Source organism: Mustelus asterias, chromosome 18 (genome assembly GCF_964213995.1).
Source record: "Mustelus asterias chromosome 18, sMusAst1.hap1.1, whole genome shotgun sequence".
NCBI classification, from domain to species: domain Eukaryota; kingdom Metazoa; phylum Chordata; class Chondrichthyes; order Carcharhiniformes; family Triakidae; genus Mustelus; species Mustelus asterias.
In genome coordinates, this window is record NC_135818.1 from 5385754 (window position 1) to 5406711 (window position 20958).

A 20958-nucleotide genomic window follows, 5' to 3' on the forward strand; every position below is an offset into this window, starting at 1 on the left:
TTTGTTGGGACAGCACGGTGGCACAGTGGTTAGCACTGCTGCCTCCAGCACCAGGGACCCGGGTTCGATTCCCGGCTTGGGTCACTGTGTGTGTGTGGAGTCTGCACATTCTCCCCATGTCTGCATGGGTTTCTTCCGGGTGCTCCGGTTTTCTCTCGCAGTCCAAAGATGTGTGGGTTAGGTTGATTGACCATGTTAAATTGAGCCTAGTTTCGAGGGTGAGGGGAGGGATTAGTAGGGTAAATATGTGGGGTTATGGGGATAGGATGGGACTGTTGTTGGTGCAGGCTCAATGGGCCGAATGACCTCCTTCTGCACTGTAGGGATTCTATGATTCAGTGACTGATAACGGATCAATATCACAAGCAAACTGTCTTTGAGCTGACTATAACAAATAGCAGCTAAAAGCAGTGTCATCTCTAATGTTACATTTCTCCACAGTTAATTAGGGGAACGGATTCAGGATTCAATATTTGAACAACTTCTCCCTCGATGTGAAAGAATCAACACGGAGGGAGAGTGTTGTGCTGGCCATGGAAGGGCAGGGGCAGTGTGATTGACAGATGAGAGCTCTGTGTGTGTGTGTGTGTGTGTGAAGCCTCCCCTATAAGGGGGTGTGCATGGATCGCTCTATTGTGAAATCGCAGCCGAGCTGATAGCAGAGGGGCGAAGGGTCCAGTGTGTGAGCGGGGCCGGCTCCTTCACCAAGCCATGGCTGAAGGGGGTGAGGGAGAAGATGAAATCCAGTTCCTCCGGACTGTGAGTACTAACTATGCGGAATATTACTCTGAGCTGTTTCAGAGAGGGGGAGGTTGTTTTATTTTTGTATATCTGATGTTGTGAAAGCAGTGTAGCTTCCCCGGACTGTGTGCAAGAACAGTGTGTCACGGAGAGAGAAAGTGTTCCACATCCCACCAGCTTTTAGGGTTTAATTCCATCCCTGAACTTCTTCCTACGGTGTAGCAATTTGTGGCCACCGTTTATGCTATATTGCAACACGCAAGAAATCCCAAATTAGCTACAGTTACGCTTTGAACTTTAAAAAGAAATGTCCTGTTCTGCATGCCCCAGGCGTTCAGAAATGAATTTAGCAAAATTCCTGCAGCAGCCCCACACCGTGGGTAACACCAGCCTAAAGTTTGTCACCTAACTGATTTAATTAAAAGAAAAGGTGGAGTTTATTTTTGGATTAATACATGGAGCACAGGGCAAGTTGGAAGTGCTAACCAGTGGACGGTGATGATAACATCTGCAGGGATAGCAGGGCTTCCCGAAAGGAGAGCTGTCAAGACCAATTCATACTAACTCTTACACAAACTGAATGTCCTCGGGCAGCGAGTGGGCTTTCCCCGGGCGAAAGGCGAGTTCACAGCTCCCAGGCTCCAGCAGCTCACAGTGTGGCCCTGCCTATTTTTAGAGAGGTGACACTGGTGTATGTGGGGAATGTGCTGCCCGGGCTTGGACTGTAACTGATCCAAGCTGGCAAGGCACACACTCTCCCAACAGGTGCATTACATCTCCTCCTGCCCCCGGGGAGAGTAACTCCGGCCATTGCCTGCCCATCGCCGTGGACTCGTGTTGTCCTGAATGCTTTGCTTGCACGAAATATGAACGTCTTGATGTGATTTCCATTTGGCAAGAGGGGACTTGAATAGAATTTTACCTCTACCCCCCGTCAGAACTTCTAAACTGTACCCCCCACACATTTTCATCTGGGGAGACGGTTACATAATGGGAATCATAGAATCCCTACAGTGCAGAAGGAGGCCATTCGGCCCATCGAGTCCACACCGACTCTCCGATAGAAATGTGGTGGCAGGGTGGCACAGTGGTTAGCACTGCTGCCTCACAGCGCCAAAAAGAACTTGGGATTAAAATCTCTACTAACCTACTAACATCACCTTCCCATGGGGCGGCACGGTGGCACAGTGGTTAGCACCGCTGCCTCTCAGTGCCAGAGCTTGGGTTCGATTCTCGGCTTGGGTCACTGTCTGTGTGGAGTTTGCATGTTCTCCCCGTGTCTGCGTGGGTTTCCTCCGGGGGCTCCGGTTTCCTCCCACAGTCCAAAAGATGTGCTGGTTAGGGTGCATTGGCCATGCTAAATTCTCCCTCAGTGTACCCGAACAGGCACCAGAGTGTGGCGACTAGGGGATTTTCACAGTAACTTCATTGCAGTGTTAATGTAAGCTTACTTGTGACACTAATAAATAAACTTTAAAAAGGCATCATACTCAGGCTTGCCCCCCCCCCACTCCTACCTTCATAACCCCACATACTTATCCCACAAACCTTGGCACACTAAGCGGCAATTTAGCATGGCTAATTCACCTAACCTGTGGGAGGAAACCGGAGCACCTGGAGGAAATCCACACAGACACAGGGAAAACGGGCAAACTCCACACAGACAGTGACTCAAGGCCGGAATTGAACCCAGGTCCCTGAGGCCATGAGACAGCTGAGCTAACCACTGTTCCTCCGTGTCGCCCTATAGATCATAGAAACATAGAAACATAGAAAGCTACAGCACAAAAACAGGCCCTTCGGCCCCACAAGTTGTGCCGAACATAGGCCTACCTATAACCCTCCATCCTATTAAGTCCCATGTACTCATCCAGGAGTCTCTTAAAAGACCCTATTGAGTTTGCCTCCACCACCACTGACAGCAGCCGATTCCACTCGCCCACCACCCTCTGTGTGAAAAACTTACCCTTAACATTTCCCTTGTACCTACCCCCCAGCATCTTAAACCTGTGTCCTCTCGTAGCAGCCATTTCCACCCTGGGAAAAAGCCTCTGAGAGTCCACCCGATCTATGCCTCTCAACATCTTATATACCTCTATTAGGTCTCCTCTCATCCTACGTCTCTCCAAGGAGAAAAGACCGAGCTCCCTCAGCCTATCCTCATAAGGCATGCCACTCAATCCAGGCAACATCCTTGTAAATCTCCTCTCCACCCTTTCAATCTTTTCCACATCCTTCCTGTAATGAGGCGACCAGAACTGAGCACAGTACTCCAAGTGGGGTCTGACGAGGGTCTTATATAGCTGCATCATTATCCCCAGACTCCTAAACTCAATCCCTCGATTGATAAAGGCCAGCACACCATACGCCTTCTTAACTACCTCCTCCACCTGCGGGGCCGATTTTAGAGTCCTATGGACCCGGACCCCAAGGTCCTTCTGATCCTCCATAGTACTAAGAGTCTTTCCCTTTATATTGTACTCCTTCATCCCATTTGACCTGCCAAAATGGACCACTACGCATTTATCTGGGTTGAAGTCCATCTGCCACTTCTCCGCCCAGTCTTGCATCCTATTTATGTCCCTCTGTAACTTCTGACATCCCTCCAGACTATCCACAACCCCACCAACCTTCGTGTCGTCGGCAAACTTACCAACCCACCCCTCCACTTCCTCATCCAGGTCATTTATGAAAATGACAAACAGCAAGAGTCCCAGAACAGATCCCTGGGGCACACCACTGGTGACCGACCTCCAATTAGAAAATGGACAAGTAACCTAGAGACACTGGATAATGCTTTAATTTGAATCCCACCAAGGCAGATGATTAAATTTGAATTCAATAATAATCTGGAATTTTAAAAAGTCTAACCATTATCAATTGTTATATAAACTCCACATGGTTCACTAATGTCCCTTTAGGAAAGGAAATCTGCCATCCTTACCTGGTTTGGCCTACCACAGTGACTCCAGACCCACAGTAATGTGGTTGACTCTTAAATTGCCCCCTGATGGGCAATAAATGCCGGCAACGCCCACATCCCATGAATGAATATAAAAACACACACACACTTTTCTCAGTAATACCTTTTGGAAGACACAATTTCACCGTCAATTCTTAGATATACAAAAATTGAGACCTAAAAGATTTTAAGTTTAAATTTATTTATTAGTGTCACAAGTAGGCTTACATTAACACTGCAATGAAGTCATTGTGAAAATCCCCTAGTCGCCACACTCCAGCGCTTGTTTGGGTATGCTGAGGGAGAATTTAGCATGGACAATGCACCTAACCAGCACGTCTTTTGGACTGTTGGAGGAGACTGGAGGAAATCCACACAGACATGGGGAGAATGTATAAACTCCACACACACAGTGACCCAAGATGGGAATCGAACCTGGGTCCCTGGCACTAAGAGACAGCAGTGCTTGCTACTGTGCTGCCCCATGGGAAGGTGGGAGCATTACTAGAGATTTTAACCTCTTTTTTTCAAGATTTGGTTGTCATTGACAAATTATTGGCCAACTTCAATTGCCCTGAAGAAGGGGTGGTAAACATGCAACTTGCTTAAACCACCCCCACCCCTAGTTAGGAGTCAAACATATTGTTGGAGGGCTAGAGTCACCAGCCAAGTGGGAACAATGGGTTTTATTTCTCTGTAAGGACATGAGTGAAATAGTTATATTCCTTGTCACATTCGAACAGCTTCATCATTGGTGACGGTGATGTTACAGTTCACTCAGAGAGTTTGAGTTGCCGTGACACTTTTACATGTATGTTGTATCCTGGAGCTATGGGTAGTGATGGTGAAGGCTCCATTTTTCCTTCCATCACATGGCTCCCACTCTCACCGCCTGCCATCAGTGTGCGTTGGAAGGATTTGCAGAAAGATACTCAACAGGTTTGAGGTTTGACCGCGTTCTGAACGCACCTTCCCAGGACATCAAGTCCTGGGGTGAGACTGGAACTGGGAGCTCCTGCCTCAGTGACAGGGACTCTACCCTCTGTGCCACAGGACCTCCTGTTGTTCATTATTACCAGTTTTTATTTCAGATCTTTTAAAAAGCTGATTTCAAATTTTCCGGGGTGGGGATTTTCCGGTGTGTGTCTCAAGACCAGAAATTCCCATCCGAGGTCAATAGACCTTTCAAAGGTCCGCCAACATTTACATCTTGCCTGTTTCGATTCCCGCAGCAGGGGGGACGGGAAAATTCCACCCTCATTCTCACAATGTGAATTTCTTTTCACTTTTGAACGTTTTACTTCAAGAACACTTCATATGGATTTCTCCAACTTAAAAAAAATCTTTTCTTGTTATTTCCAATGTTTAGCACTGGCGTGCTTTAACAAGAGTTCAACCAGTTGCGTTCTCAGTCCCAGAAGTTCAAATTCACTTAATAAAGACCATAAACCTACAATTAAATTGCTGTTTTACTCAAGTTTTTTTTTCTGTAGAACATGTGTACGATAGACCAATAGTCTTGTCCTGAATGAAACTGTTACTATATGAGAAGCAGTTGCAAAATTTACTTATTCACAATGTGGGCACAAAGGAGATGGTGATCAGAGAGTTTCTATCACTTCAAAAATGCCTTCATTAGTGAAAATTGAGTTTAGTTGAGTTTACAACTCCTGCTACATTCTGCAACTGTACAGTCCATTTGAAAGAACATTTTTGTACTTCTTGTTAATGACCTTAACAAAGGGGCAGATTTTTTAATTCATTCGTGGGAATGCGTGACCAGCATTTATTGCCCATCCCTATTTGCCTGAGGGCAGTTACGAGTTAACCACATTGCTGTGGCTCTGAAGTCACATGTAGGCCTGACCAGGTAAGGACAGCAGATTTCCTTACCTAAAGAACATTAGTGGGTGGTGGGTGCCTGGAACTCGTTGCCGGGGGAGGTATTGGAAGCAGATACGATAGTGAATTTTAAGAGGCATCTGGAAATTTACATGAATAGGATGGGAATCGAGGGATATGGTCCCCGGAAGGGTAGGGGGTTTTAGTTCAGTCGGGCAACATTGTCGGTGCAGGCTTGGAGGGCCGAAGGGCCTGTTCCTGTGCTGCAATTTTCTTTGTTCTTTGTTTGTCTTTGAACCAAATGGGTTTTTCTGACAACCGACAATGGTTTCATGGTCATCAATAGATTCTTAATTCCAGATATTTTTTATTGAATTCAGACTCCACCATCTATCGTGGCGGGATTTGAACCTGTATACCCAGAATATTAGCTGAGTTTCTGGGTTAATTGTCCAGCGATAGTACCACTACATCGCCTCCTCGCTTTAAGTACCACAGTGGCACAGATTCTTTTTTCACACTTTGAGGGGACGTGGGCATCATTGGTAAGGGACTTGTTGCCCACCCCTAATTGCCCTTCAATTGAATGGCTTACCCAGTCATTTCAGAGGGCTGTTAAGATTCAACCACGTATGGTGTGGATCTGGAGTCACATACAGGTAAGGATGGCAGAGGGTACAGAAAGCTAAATAGAAAAGGAAATAAGAGCAAAAGAGATTAAAGGGATGGAAATTTTTTAAAAGTTCAAAAAATTATTTAAATTTAATTTTATCCCATCTCCAAAAATAATGAAGATATGAAGGAATAGAACCCCATATTTGTCAGCTTTCAGAGCCAATTCACAAAATCTTTATAGTGCAGAAGGGGGCCGTTCAGCCCAATGAATGCTCTCTGATAGAGCATTCTACCCCAGTCCCCCTCCCCCGTTTTATCCCAAAACCTTGCACCTCCTTTTTTTTTAGACAGCAATCCAGTTGTCTTTTGAATACCTCGATCAAACTTGTCTCCATCACCCTCCCAGTGAGTTCGCCCCAAACTCCAAACACCCTCTGCATGAGCTTTCTTTTTCCTCACATCACTTTGACTCCTTTTGCCCATGATTTTGAATCTGTGCCCTTTAGTTTTTGATGCTGTCTTGAGTGGGGAGTTTCTCACTGTTTACCCTGCCCACACCCCTCAGGATCTAGGATACCCTCCAGCAAGTCATCTCTCAACCTTCTTTTCTCCAAGAAAAACAGGTTCAACTTCTCCAATCTATCCTCATAGCTACAGCCCTTCATCCCGACAATCATTATCGTGAATCTCCTCTGTACGCTCTCCAGTGCCTTCACATCTTTCCTCAAGTATGGTGCCCAGGACCCACATTCTCCACTTTGATTTGGGTGGCACGGTGGCACAGTGGTTAGCACTGCTGCCTTATCGCACCAGGGTCCCAGGTTCAAATGCGGCCTCGGGTCATTGTCTGTGTGGAGTTTGCACATTCTCCTCGTGTCTGTGTGGGTTTCCTCCTGGTGCTCCGGTTCCCTCCCACAGCCCAAAGATGTGCGGGTTAGGTTGATTGGCCAGGCCAAATTGACCCTAGTGTCAGGTGGATTAGCAAGGTAAATGTGTGGGGTTATGGGAATAGGGTCTGGGTGGGATGTGGTCGGTACAGACTCAATGGGCCGAATGGCCTCCTTCTGTACTGTAGGGGCTCTATGATCTATGATCAACTGGATGCTGTACTCCAGATGAGGCCTAAATAGTGTCTTATACAGAAATTGTCTAGCAATTATTAGCACTTACCACAACTCTAAAAATACCTGCACTGGAAACATGCAAACCTCAACTTTATCTGGTGATTCTAATGTTTATATACCAGATGTGTGCAGCACCTTCACACTGCTCCATGTATTTGAATGGTGAGTCTCTCAGTGAGATGCTTTTGCTGCGGAGCTTCAGGGCTCCTGAAACAGCAATTTCCTGATTGATCCATTTAACCATCCAGGTGCCACCACTGGAACTCCAGTTTACACATAAGTAACTGTGAACGGAGTTAGCCTCACCTTATTTTTAGTCACAGAGTCCAGCCCAATGTTTTGTGATGATGGTGCAAGAATGTGAATATTGTCATCGTTAAATTGACAAACATTAGAATATGAACCAGAGGAATTCTTGACTCTTCAATTCCTTTGTTGGCACAGTGGTTAGCACTGCTGCCTCACAGCACCAGGGGACCAGGTTTGATTCCGGCCTTGGGTAACTGTGTGGAGTTTGCACATTCTCCCCGTGTCTGCGTGGATTTGCTCCGGTTTCTTCCCACAGTCCAAAGATGTGCAGGTTACTTGGATGGCCATGTTAAATTAACCCTCAGTATCCGGGGGACTAGCAGGGTAAATATGTGGGGTTATGGGGATAGGGCCTGGGTGGGATTGTGGTCAGTGCAGACTCGATGAGCCAACTGGCCTAGGGCTTCTATGATTCTATTCCATGATTCTAACTGTCTGGGAAATATCATCCTTGACTAGGGCATTATTTGGTATATAATCTAACTCAGCTTGAGTTGACTTTCATTAACTTGTCCAAATTATATTGGCATTTATGCAACCATAGTTCATGGAATTAGTGCACTAAAGAGTGAATAATTCTACTTGCTAAATCATCAGAGAAGTCTGGTAACTAAATCAGAAACAGACATTATTTTAGACAAGCGTGAGACTGCAGTGAGCAGCATTTCAATATTGAGTATAAAAATATACAAGATACTTTAAGCAGATATAATTAATGGAGTTTATCAACAAACCTAAGGCTGGGAAAGGGAGATTAAGGCTGGAATTTTACCGGCACACCCGCCCCGATTCCGGGGATGGGCTCGGTTCGGAGAACTGCATTCTGTGTTGGCTCCAGGCGGGATCATACGAACCTTGGGCGGACGTGCCAGTAAAATTCCACCCAAGGTGTTTCAAAGTAATCCAGTGTCAATAAGGGTTTACCTCATACCTAAAAGAGCTGAACTTTGCCCTGTCACCATTCATTGAACCTCTACTGTAGAATTTCGATGAGCTTTTTGCTTGACAATGTCTGTCAGTCATCGAAAAAGTGCAGCAATTTATACAGGGGTGGCACGATAGCACAGTGGTTAGCACTGCTGCCTCACAGCGCCAGGGACCCGGGTTAAATTCCCAGCTTGGGCCACTGTTGGAGTTTGTACATTCTCCCCATGTCTGCATGGGTTTCCTCCGAGTGCTCCGGTTTCCCTCCCACAGTCCAAAGATGCGCGGGTTAAGTTGATTGGCCATGCTAAATTGACCCTGTGTCAGGGGGATTAGCAGGGTAAATATGCAGGGTTATGGGGATAGAGCCTGGGTGGGATTGATTGGTGCAGACTCGATGGGCCGAATGACCTCCTTCTGCACTGTCGGGATTCTATGATCTGGGACTTGTGTAAACAGAGGAATCAACTGTTTATTTCCTTAGACAATCAGATGACAGAAGTATTGATGATCAGCACAGCGCCTGAACCTGGAACCTTCAGTTAGAGAAGTGAATTAAAAATCATATCAGCAAAAGTAAAAGAGAAAGTGAAAGATTGGATTAAGAGAGATAAAAGAAACAGAAAGAAGAATCTTTTTTAAAAACAATAATTAGCAGCTGAAGGAACGAGACTCCACACTTGTAAAAGTTAATTTTCCGAGTCAGTGAGATTGTTTGTCATCAGTAGATGAGGAAAGCATACTTATACTGGAACAGGCAAGGTTTATTATCTTTCTGTTGAGTTTCATTCATAGCTACGAGGTAAGTTTTATTTATTTTTTATTATTTGTTGATATTATGTGTGTGTCACTGGCTGGGCCAACGTTATTACCCATCTCCAATTTCCCTTGAGTAGGTGATGATGAAGCACCTTCCTGAACTGCTGAAGTCTATCAGGTTTACACCCACAGTGCTGTTAGGAAGTGAATTCCGGACAGCAGTGAAGAAACGGGTGATGCAGTTCCAAGTCAGAATGGTGTGTGAATTGGAGGGGAACTTGCAGGTAGTGGTGTCCCGTTGCACCTGCTGATCCTTGTTCCTCGTAAGTGGTGGAGGGCATGAATTTGGAAGGTGTGGAAAAAGCAGTAACTGTCATTGCCCTTCAATCTATTTGAATGGTGAGTCAGATGCCATTTGTGAGAGGAGCGACGTATCTCGGACAGCAATTTCCAAATTTTTGCATTTAACTGCACATACATCTTCATGCTCTTCTGAACCTTTCCTCCATAACCAGGCTTCTCTGATCTGTGGCGGGTTGGGGGGGGGGGGGGGGGGGGGGGGGTGTTGGGGGGACACCCTCTCTTTCTTGGAGATTTTGTATTCTGCCAAGAGTCTATTTTTCCTTCTTTCCTTTCCACACACCACACCCCCCCCCTCCCCCACCTTTCCTTCAATGTAACAATCCGCAAACAATTTCAATCAACCTGATTGTAGTTAAAGCTTCACATTTTAGATGACAATCATCTTAAACAGGCATCAGTTGAAGGGATTGTAATAAACCACTTTTAATTGCAAATCAATAAGTTAGACATGAGGCCTGGCTCATGAGTCACTATGATTTCCTGGCTGTCACTAACTAAAAAACTGAACAATGTCAGATAAAATTGGCGTGTGAAGCATGCACTGCCTCTGAGCTCACAATGTCGCTCTCCCAATCCTGGTCTGTGTCGCACAATGCTCCTATAGAATATCTAAGATTCTTACTGAGAACTGTTGTCCCAAAGCGCAGGTCTTTGAAAACTTTCGTTTTATGTACCCATTCTCCCAGCAGACTTAAAAAGGCTATCATGAAAACATTAAGGAAATAAAGAAAAAAATGTTAATGCAGCACTTGCCATGGCCATGCAACATCACAAAGTGTTTGAAGTGTAGTTAATGGCACAGTGGTTAGTAATGCTGCCTTGTCGCGCCAGGGACCTGGTTCGATTCCCGGCTTAGGTCACTGTCTGTGCTGAGTCTGCACGTTCTACCCTTGTCTGCATGGGTTTCTTCTGGGTGCTCTGGTTTCCTCCCACAGTCCGAATGACGTGCTGGTTAGGGTGCATTGGCCGTGCTAAATTCTCCTCAGTGTACCCGAACAGGCGCCGGAGTGTGATCACATTTTCACTGTAACTTCATTGCAGTGTCAATGTAAGCCTACTTGTGACACTAATAAATAAACTTTAAACTGATGCAATGTAGTCAATCTGTGCAGAGAAAGGCCCCACAAGAGGCAATGAGCTAAATAACCAGGCAATCTGTTCTTCTAAATTATCTTGGGTGAGGGATAAATCTTTCTCAAGATACCATGAGAGTTCAGCTGACCTCCTTCAGGGCAAATATCGATTGCAGATTATATTTCTATGACTATTTAAGATTAATTTCAGTCAGTTATCTGCAGTATACAGTAACCACATGGATCACCTTATTATATTGATCCTGATAGTTGAAAAAACAGAGTTGTAAGGGATCTAGAGCAATATTGTAAGCTTATGAAAAATTGAAATGATTAATGGAAATGATTGTAAATAAGTTTTCTAAGCAATTGCATCTCAGTCAAACACATTTAACTAATTGAGATGCTTAAATACTTTGCAAGTCATCACCTGATTGCATTGGTAAAATTGCTGAAATGATTAATCCAGGTGCCTTATATAATCCCTGTAGCATTTTGCATGCAGTAACGTACAGCCTAATGACATTGCTGTCTCAGTGACTGACCTTGCTGGTAAATAAAATAATTAGTGCAATCTGTAATGCATAAGGAAAGCAAAGTATATTTTTTAAACTGTAAAGAGAGAAACAGCTAGAAAATCGGGGTGGCTCGGTGGCACAGTGGTTAGCACTGCTGCCTCACAGCGCCAGAGACTCGGGTTCGATTCCCAGCTTGGGTCACTGTCTGTGTGGAGTTTGCACGTTCTCCCCGTGTCTGCGTGGGTTTCCTCAGGGTGCTCCGGTTTCCTCCCACAGTCTGAAAGATGTGCAGGTTAGGTGGATTGGCCGTGCTAAACTGCCCCTTAGTGTCAGGGGGGGCTAGCTAGGGTAAATGCATGGGGTTATGGGGATAGGACCTGGGTGGGATTGTGGTCGGTGCAGACTCGATGGGCCACATGGCCTCCTTCTGCACTGTAGAGATTCTATGAAATGAAGAATAAAGAAAATTACAGCACAGGAACAGGCCCTTCAGCCTTCCAAGCCTGCACCGACCATGCTGCCCAACTGAACTAAAGCCCCCTACCCTTCCGGGGACCATATCCCTCTATTCCCATCCTACTCATGTATTTGTCCAGATGCCCCTTAACTATCGTATCTAAAATTGAAGACATTGACACATGAATTGCAGATTGTGGTCCAAAGGATGCCTTCTTGTTTTGGACTCCAATGTGAATCGCTGTGCTTTTAATAAACTGATTTTCACCTGAGGTTCTTTAAATAGTTGGCCCTGACTGAATTGATGGTCAGTGTACGAATGCAAGGAACTGCCAATGTTAAAGAAATTGGAATGAAACCAGAAAATGTTGGAAATGCTCAACAGGTCAGGCAGCATCTGTAGAGAGAGAAATAGGTCGTTAGCTAACCAATTCAGTGAGTATTCGCAGCATTTTCTGGTTTTGTTTGCAGTTGATCGGAATTAATTGTTTGAATGGGGAGTTTCTACTTAGCACATTCACCATGAGTACAAGTGAAACTCTGGACAATCCTTATTACCGGTGGTTTTGTGGCTGCTATTTTTTTCTCATTCCCTCTAACAAAGTTGCAAGTAGTTATGGTTTTTAAATTTGCTCTTGCTGACAATGCAAATTTGTTAGAAAGTCATAAATTGCAAAGGAGCTTGCCATATCTTATGTTTTTCTAGAGAGGGAAAGCCAAGATGAGGTTCTTTTTTCTTTTCCAATTTAAAGTATGTAAAACATAAAATCACGGAATCGACAGTGCAATAGCAGGCCATTGGCCCATCGAGCCTGCACTGACACCAATCCCACCCAGGGCCTGTCCTATCCCCGTAACCCCACATAATTACCCTCCTAATCCCCCTGACATTAAGGGGCAATTTATCATGGCAAATCCACCTAACCCGCACATGTGGGAGCACCCGGTGAATTTGTGGGGGAGGTGATGGCCTAATGGTTTTATTGCTCGACTATTAATCTGGTCACTGAACTAATGTTCTGGGGAGCCGTGCTCGAATCCCATCACGGCGGATGGTGGAATTTAAATTCAATTAAAAATATCAGGAATTAAGAATCTAATGATGATCAGGAAACCATTGTCGAATGTTGGAAAAACCCATCAGGTTCACTAATGTCCTTTAGGAAGGAAATCTGTCGTCCTTACCTGGTCTGGCCTACATGTGACTCCAGAGCCACAGCAATGTGGTTGACTCTCAACTGCCCTCCAAGGGCAATAGGGATGGGCAATAAATGCTGGCCAGCCAGAGACGCCTGTGTCCCATGAATGAATAAAGGAAATAATTTTTTAAAAGTGCGGCACGGTGGCACAGTGGTTAGCACTGCTGCCTCACAGTGCCAGGAACCCAGGTTCAATTCTGGCCTCAGATCACTGTCTGTGTGCAATTTGCACATTCTCCCAATGTCTGCGTGGGTTTCCTCTGGGTGCTCCGGTTTCCTCCCACAATCCAAAGACATGCGGGGTAGGTGGATTGGCCATGCTAAATGAACCGTCGTGTCGGGGGGATTAACAGGGTAAATATGTGGGGTTATGGGAATAGGGCCTGGGTGGGATTGTGGTCGGTGCAGAATCGATGGGCTGAATGGCCTCCTTCTGCCCTGTAGGATTCTATGATTCTATGAATGGGAAAAATTATTATAATTGCCTCATGACATTGTACAATAATTTCAGATAGTTTAAAGGTAGCTCAGATATAGTTAATTTACTGTCTAAGACAGGCATTAAAATAAGAAATTATAATGGACTAATTGCATTATTTGCTGAATCAAATATTAATTAATTTAAATCTCAAATACCCCTTTCATTAACTAATGGGCACTATTTCCCAAATTGAAATTCAATCACTTTGTAGCAGGTAGTTGATTGATTCTACAGCTTAAGATGTAATAATCATTTCATAACAGGCTGATGCCCAAAGGAAAACTATTCATAATCTGTTTAATATGTTTGAAGTGTGGCAAGTTGTTTAATTAATTCAATATTATAATGGTTCAGTAGCTTTGACAATTGGATCTTAAGTATTTTTGACGAAACCACAAAACAGAAATGGGTCTGAAATGCCAGTGCAGCTTTACTCAATGAGGTTACCATCAACTATTTATTGTCATGAGGGTCTTTACTATTTACAATTACACATTTCCCAAATAGGTTAAAGCATCAATTAGTTCAACAAGGTCAGTAATTCACCTTGGTATTTCTTATGAATTGAAATATTAATAGCGTATTGACATAGCGAATATAGAACATATAGAATAACTCGGTCCTTGGGCTGTGCGGAAGTAATACATTTTGGAGCTGTGATGATAAGCAAAGCTTAAGTGGTTGTTGACAGCAATCTTAAATCTGAAATGCTGTTACTGTGTAACACACACAAAGGTGTGAAAGTGTGTAGCTCTTTGTAATATTCTCAATTACGATGATTTCTTATCGTTTTTAAGCTTCTGGTGTTCATGTGTGCTGGGATTTCAAGCATTTGGGTAGCACACCTTGAGAGAAAGAGAGGGAGAGAGAAAGAAATACAGAGAGAAAGAGAGGGCGAGAGAAAGAGAGGGCGAGAGAAAGAGAGGGTGAGAGAAAGAAAGAGAGAGAGAATGAGAGAAAGAAAAAGAATGAAGGAAAGGGAGAGAGAGAAAGAGAAATAAAAAGGAGAGAGAGAAAGAAAGAATGAACTCTGTATGTATATAACACACAGAGTGTGATGTACAGTTGAAGTGCTACCATGGGGGGAATGGTGACAACCAATATGTGCAAAGCAATCAGATGATAAAGCGACATTCCGTTTTTGTGATGTTGGTTCCGGGTAGAGAGTGGCCAGGTTATCACATCCACCTGGGATACCAAATAAAGCCAGGTTTGATACCTCACCCAATAGCCAGTGCAGGATTCATTCTGCGCTACACTAGAATGGTCAAGTCTCTGGAGTGTGACCTGAACCTTGTAATTCTGTGACTCCGAGGTGAGAGTCTGACCCACTGAGCCATAGTTGACACTTCAACACCAGAACAAAAAAACGGCACCTGCCTTTATTTTGCCAGCTGGCTAATATTGCAGCTTCTGTGTAGATTGAACATCCATTGTATGGTTATTCCCTGCGTCAATGTAATTGAGAGTAACATCAGCAGTTGTTCTCACTGACAGCCACTTGGCAGGAAAAGAGCAATGCTACTTTGCTGAAAACTAATTAGGCCGCAAATCTCACTCCATTTTGTTGCCCTCATTACATCAATGGTGTTTATGTAAATGCAAGTTGCTGCCTTTTAAAAACGTAGTCAGAGAATGTATATGAATATTGCGAAGGAAACATAATATTTGTTGCCACATTTTAAATGTATTGGTAAAACGAACCTTAAAAGTTAACCAATTTAAAACTCATTGTATTTTGAAGGTTAGAAGTCAAAGGTTATTTATGTGAGAGTATGTTCTGGTGACTCTTATTTGGAAGCTGATTTCTTCTGGAAGCATGTGGCGTTCCAGCTTGGTTCTCCCTGGTATAAAATTAGACGTAGAAAAGCTGATGTTGCCAAGATGAACGCACTCCCTGCTCTCATCTGCCTTCTGGGGCCATTGCACCAACACACCACCTGCATCAGCAAAGTGATGACACACACTAACTGCATGCTAGATAGGATTTCTAAAGAAGTACCTATTTCAGAGTAGCATTTGGACTGGGACTCGATTAGTATACTTCTCTGTGTGAAAGCCTTATTAAATATATTGATTTATAACTTCATTGCAAAATAATGCTTAGTCTTTGTTACTATAAGACTACGCTGGAAGACTGGAGTGCATTGTTACAGTTACCATCATTTTTTTCTCATAAATTAGCAAGTTTTATATAAAACCCTTATATATATAAACTCTTTATATCTATATGCTAAATTCTCCCTCAGTGTACCCGAACAGGCGCCGGAGTGTGGCAACTAGGGGGTTTTCACAGTAACTTCATTGCAGTGTTAATGTAAGCCCACTTGTGACTAATAAATAAACTTAATTTTAAACTTAAAATCCAGAAACAGCAGATCTATTTTATGAATATTTTTTTCCGTAGCAATCTTCTTTCATTAAAAAAGGAATCTAACATTAACATTTCCAAGTAATAAATGTCGTAACAATTTAACAAGTGTGTGGTTAAGCAGTGTTTCTTTTAAAATTCTCATCCCTGGTTTCAAATGCTTCCTCTCTCCCTATCTCTGTAATCTCCTCCAGCCTCACTACCCTCCAGCTCCCCCAATTCACTGTGGCACAGTGGTTAGCACTGCTGCTTCACAGCGCTAGAGACCCGGGTTCAATTCCTGGCTTGGGTCACTGCCTGTGCGGAGTCTGCACGTTCTCCCCGTGTCTGTGCGGGTTTTCTCTGGGTGCTCCGGTTTCCTCCCACAGTCCGAAGGGTGCTCTGGTTAGGTGGATCGGCCATGCTAAATTTTCCCTCCGTGTAGCCGAACAGGCACCAGAGTGTGGCGACTGGGGGATTTTCACAGCAACTTCATTGCAGTGTTAATGTAAGCCTACTTGCGACACTGATAAATAAACTTTAAAGGAATCTGGCTTCTTGAGCATCTCTGATAGCTGTACCATGAGCTGCATGGGCCCTAATCTCTGGAATTTGCTCTCTAAAGCGTTCTGCCTCTCCAACTCCCACTTCTACTTTAAGATGCTACCCTTACTGCTTAAAATCTAGCTCCTTGATCAGGTTTTGGTCATTGGTTGTAATATTGCCTTAAGTGGCACAGTGCGATAGCTTGTTTTATAATGTTCCTATGGAGTGATCAAAGACCTTACATCAGCAATGCTGTATATAAATGCAAGTTGTTGTTGTGTTTGATTAGCAAGGACAGCATTATTCAGGCACCGACCCTTGCTGATGTAACATTAGGCATTACTTCACATGAACGTTCATTTGCTTTTGCCGACGCGGCCCATTCTTATACTAAATTCAATATTCTCGTATCATTTTTAATTATTATTCCATAAAAATTATCTATTATGAATCGTGAAGACAGCAGCTTCTGACAGATTCTACAGAGCAGTGGAATGTACTCAGTTTATTTTACTCAGAATTAATCAGAAGAAATGTTTTTGCAGTAATACTATTGGGAAAGAAAAGTTACAGTTTGTGCATATGTAATCCATCAAAATATCGGAACTGGAAAGAAGCTGACGTTAGCTTAAAGTTAATGAAACGTCTTCTTTATGCAAAATAATAGCTCTTGTGTTCTCATTTACATCCCATTGAGACTGAAAATTTCATTTACCTCCTTGCATTGTACCTTCTGCTCAGCTAATTAACAATTCCCTTCCATAGATACTCTGATTTTATGCCATTTCTACTGTCGCCTGTTGTATAGCTTCACAATTTCACTTGCATGGACTCATTACGGGCGACATGATGGCACAGCGGTTAGCACTGCTGCCTCACAGCACTAGGGACCCAGGTTCGATTCCCGGCTTGGGTCACTGTCTGTGCGGAGTCTGCACATTCTCCCCGTGTCTGCGTGGGTTTCCTCCCACAGTCCGAGAGACGCGCTGGTTAGGTGCATTGGCCATGCTAAATTCTCCCTCAGTGTACCTGAACAGGCGCTGGAGTGTGGGATTTTCACAGTAACTTCATGGCAGTGTTAATGCAAGCCTACTTATGACACTAATAAATAAACTTTAAGCTTTAAATTACACTGATTAGCAGGGATAGCTAACTTTCTATATAAATAATTAAATTTAAATGAAAATCTCTCCAAAGTGACCCAATTGATGTGACGTTTGTTTATGTAATACATGGTCCTGTTTGAATATTTCGTGAGAAATATTACCAGTATTGAGGTGAAATGTATCATTCGAATTGTAAGGAAATCATGCAGTGTTGTTGCAACTGGACTAGTAATCCAGAGAAGCTCGAGCAAGATCTGGGGACATGGGTTCAAATCCCGCCATGACAGATGGTGAAATTTGAATTTAATGAAGCTCTGGAATTAAAAGCCCGATGGTGACCATGAAACCATTGCTGATTGTTGTTAAAAAAAACCCATCTAATGTCCTTTAGGGAAGGAAATCTGCCATCCTTACCTGGTCTGGCCTACATGTGACTCCAGACCCACAGCAATGTGGTTGACTCTCAAGTGCCCTCTGAAATGGAGGGAAGTTAGGGATGGGCAATAAATGCTGGCCCAGCCAGTGACGATCATGTCCCATAAAAGTGAATTTTTAAAAAATGATGTGCTGTCCATAGAAGAGTGGCACGGTGGCACAGTGGTTAGAATTGCTGCCTTAAAGCGCCAGGAACCCAGGTTCAATTCTGGCCTTGGATGACTGTCTGTGTGGAGTTTGCATGTTCTCCCCATGTCTGCGTGGGTTTCTTCTGGGTGCTCTGGTTTCCTCCCACAGTCCAAAGATGTGTGGGTTAGTTGAAACCAAAAGAGAAAACACTGGAAAATCTCAGCAGTTCTGGCAGCATCTGTAAGGAGAGAAACGAGCTGACGTTTCGAGTCCAGATGACCCTTTGTGGGTTAGTTGGATCGGCCATGCTAAATTTCCCCTTAGTGTCCCAAGATGTGCAGGTTAGGTGTATTGGCCATGGTAAATGCACGGGGCAACGGGGATAGGGTGGGAAGGGTGAGTGGTCGGCCGAGGTAAGGTGCTGTTTCGGAGAGTGCAGACTTGATGGGCTGAATGGCCTCCTGATGCACTGTGGAGATTCTATGGTTCTATCACAATTTAGAAGATTATAATTGGTTAATTGAGCTGGTGAATGGTGGATCTTCAGCCAGAGCAGCATACTCAAATTGGATTTGAATTATCTGGCCGCGCTCGCCCCAAGACTGGAAAATCCTGCCTGACTTCAATCGACCCTTCCATGATCCACGTCCAGCCTGCTATGATTCCCATGGCGGGCGGGAGGGGAAAATTCCTGTCCCACCATGTAGTTATTGGCAAATCTGAAGATGATAATAGGTGAGTTATACACGTTATTCTGATGAAGAATATGAACTGGAGATGATACAAGTTTTCAAACAAAAATGTGTCTGGGTTGTAATCTTAATTATTATGAGATCAGACCATGAAATACTTGAGAAACATTTGAGACGTATCTGTGTGTAACACATTAAAGCATTTCCTTCTCGTCACACATGAGGTTAATGGTGTTTGACTTCCCCTTACTTTCTTTGTCACAATTTTTCTGTCAAATTTACCCATAATTAATTCCTGTCTACATCCATGAGCACTGCCCCATAGAATGTGGGGGGAGGGGGGGGTTGTTTGGGCAGACGCCAAAAATGACAGCCTACCTGCTGTATTTAAATAAAAAATTAAGGGTCATTGAGTCTTGTCATTAAGCACATTGCTGTCCACACCATCAAACCTTTGGCATGGGCAGCAAATTGGGAGTGGGAATCCTGATTTTTGAAGTCAAATGTTTAAAGGGTTGGAAGGAAGGGGGTGTCTCAGTATGGGGCTGCCCTTTGCTGATGGCAGGGTGCCTTCCGCATCCCCCACCCCCAAAGTTTAGATCAAAAGCCTCCTCTTTCTTCCTACCTGCTCCCTCCCTTAACCCGCCCCTAGCTGCCCTGCCCTACTACCTAATCTCCCCATACCCTCCCGGACCAAGACCCTGGACTTACCTGCCCTGGTGATTCATGGGCTTTGGAATCCCTACAGTGCAGAGGGAGGCCATTCGGCCCATCAGGTCTGCGCCAACTCTCTTAATCTTCTTTTCCATCTTCAGTCTTGACTTCCCATGTGGATTGCTGCAAGAGAGCAACTCATATATATATATAAAGATCAGACTCACATTTCCTCAGCAATTCCTGCTATTCCAAACCAGTGACTTGATTTACAAGTATGAGTTGCTGGATTGCGAGCCATAAATACTCAGCATGTTTGGGTGTTTGATTCTGTCAGCCCACGCACACAACAGTAACAATTGATTGTAAGAACCCTGAGCTGTTACCGGTGAGATGTGGATGAGGAAGGAATCTTTGGCTCGTCATCCACATTCCCCAGTTGTTGCATCCAACCGTTTCTCGAACAAGGGATGGCACAGTGGCACAGTGGTCAGCACTGCTACCTCACAGCGCCAGAGACCTGTGTTCAATTCCCAGCCTCGGGTGACTGTCTGTGTGGAGTTGGCACATTCTCCCCATGTCTGCGTGGGTTTCCTCCCACAGTCCAAAGATGTGCGGCCAAAAGAGAAAATGCTGGAAAATTTCAGCAGGTCTGGCAACATCTGTAAGGAGAGAAAAGAGCTGATGTGTCAAGTCCAGATGACACTTTGTCAAAGCTCACCTTACAGACGCTGCCAGCCCTGCTGAGATTTTCCAGCATTTTCTCTTTTGGTTTCAGATTCCAGCATCTGCAGTAATTTGCTTTTATCCAAAGATGTGCTGTTAGGTTAGTGTCAGGAGGATTAGAATTGTAAATATGTGGGGTTACGGGGATGAGACCTGGGTGGGATCGTTGTCTAAGCAGGCTCGATGGGCCAAATGGCCTCCTTCTGCACATGATTCTACTCATATTTCACTCAGGCATCCATCTTTATGTGAACAGAATCGGTGAATGTGGAGGAAAAACAGGCAAAAGGTTGTTAATATGGGTAACAAATATGCATACAAATTTTTAAACCATTTCAAAGGAGTGAAAGCTTGCTGGTTAGAATATAGACTGCCTCTCAGTTAAGTAGTGAAAAGCTATCAAAAATAGTTTTGCCACGATTCCCGTGGAGACCGATAACTTTTTAAAAGATGTTTGAAATCTCAGTGACCGACCAGAAGGATCACACAACATAATCTCAAGTTTCAAGACATTTAATGTAACAAACAAATGAAAAGCAACATTGAATAAGCATGATTTCAGTTGGGAATATATATTCTAAATGACAGAAATGTTTCCCCATTTAACTTTTTAAAATCAAAAGTTCCCCTTACGTGCTTATGCTTTATCTTGCTCCTTAAGTCGACGCTTCAGCTGGAATTCGCACACGCTACTTACGCTGCCAGCGAGAATGGAGAATTTGGCGCTCAGCCAAATCTTTATTCACCTAGCGGGACCGGAGAATCCCAGCCATGTGCAAGACTGGAGAATTCAGCCATGATTCTCCAGGAGTCAGTCCACAGCTATTCTGAGTTCCTAATGGCTTGCTCCCTTTTTCCGCTGGATAACTTATAATTCCTGAAAAAGAAATTACAGCAAGGGTTACCCTGGAGATTGCTCCCTTTAGCCAAAGTTAGACAAATCCTCCAGCCTCA

The 20958-nt window shown here is 44.1% G+C and overlaps 1 protein-coding gene across 3 annotated transcripts in view; it reads left to right on the forward strand.

The window, feature by feature from the left end:
• Positions 1-552: 552 nt before the first annotated feature.
• Positions 553-20958, forward strand: part of ryr3 (ryanodine receptor 3) — a 371169-nt gene continuing 350763 nt past the window's right edge. For 2 of the 3 annotated variants that reach the window (XM_078233296.1, XM_078233297.1), the window contains exon 1: positions 622-759. In XM_078233296.1, the coding sequence (XP_078089422.1) occupies positions 712-759 (48 nt within the window). In that variant the 5' untranslated portion in view covers positions 622-711. Of the gene's footprint in view, positions 760-20958 lie in introns of all 3 variants that reach the window. The other variant, XM_078233298.1, reaches the window with a different exon arrangement.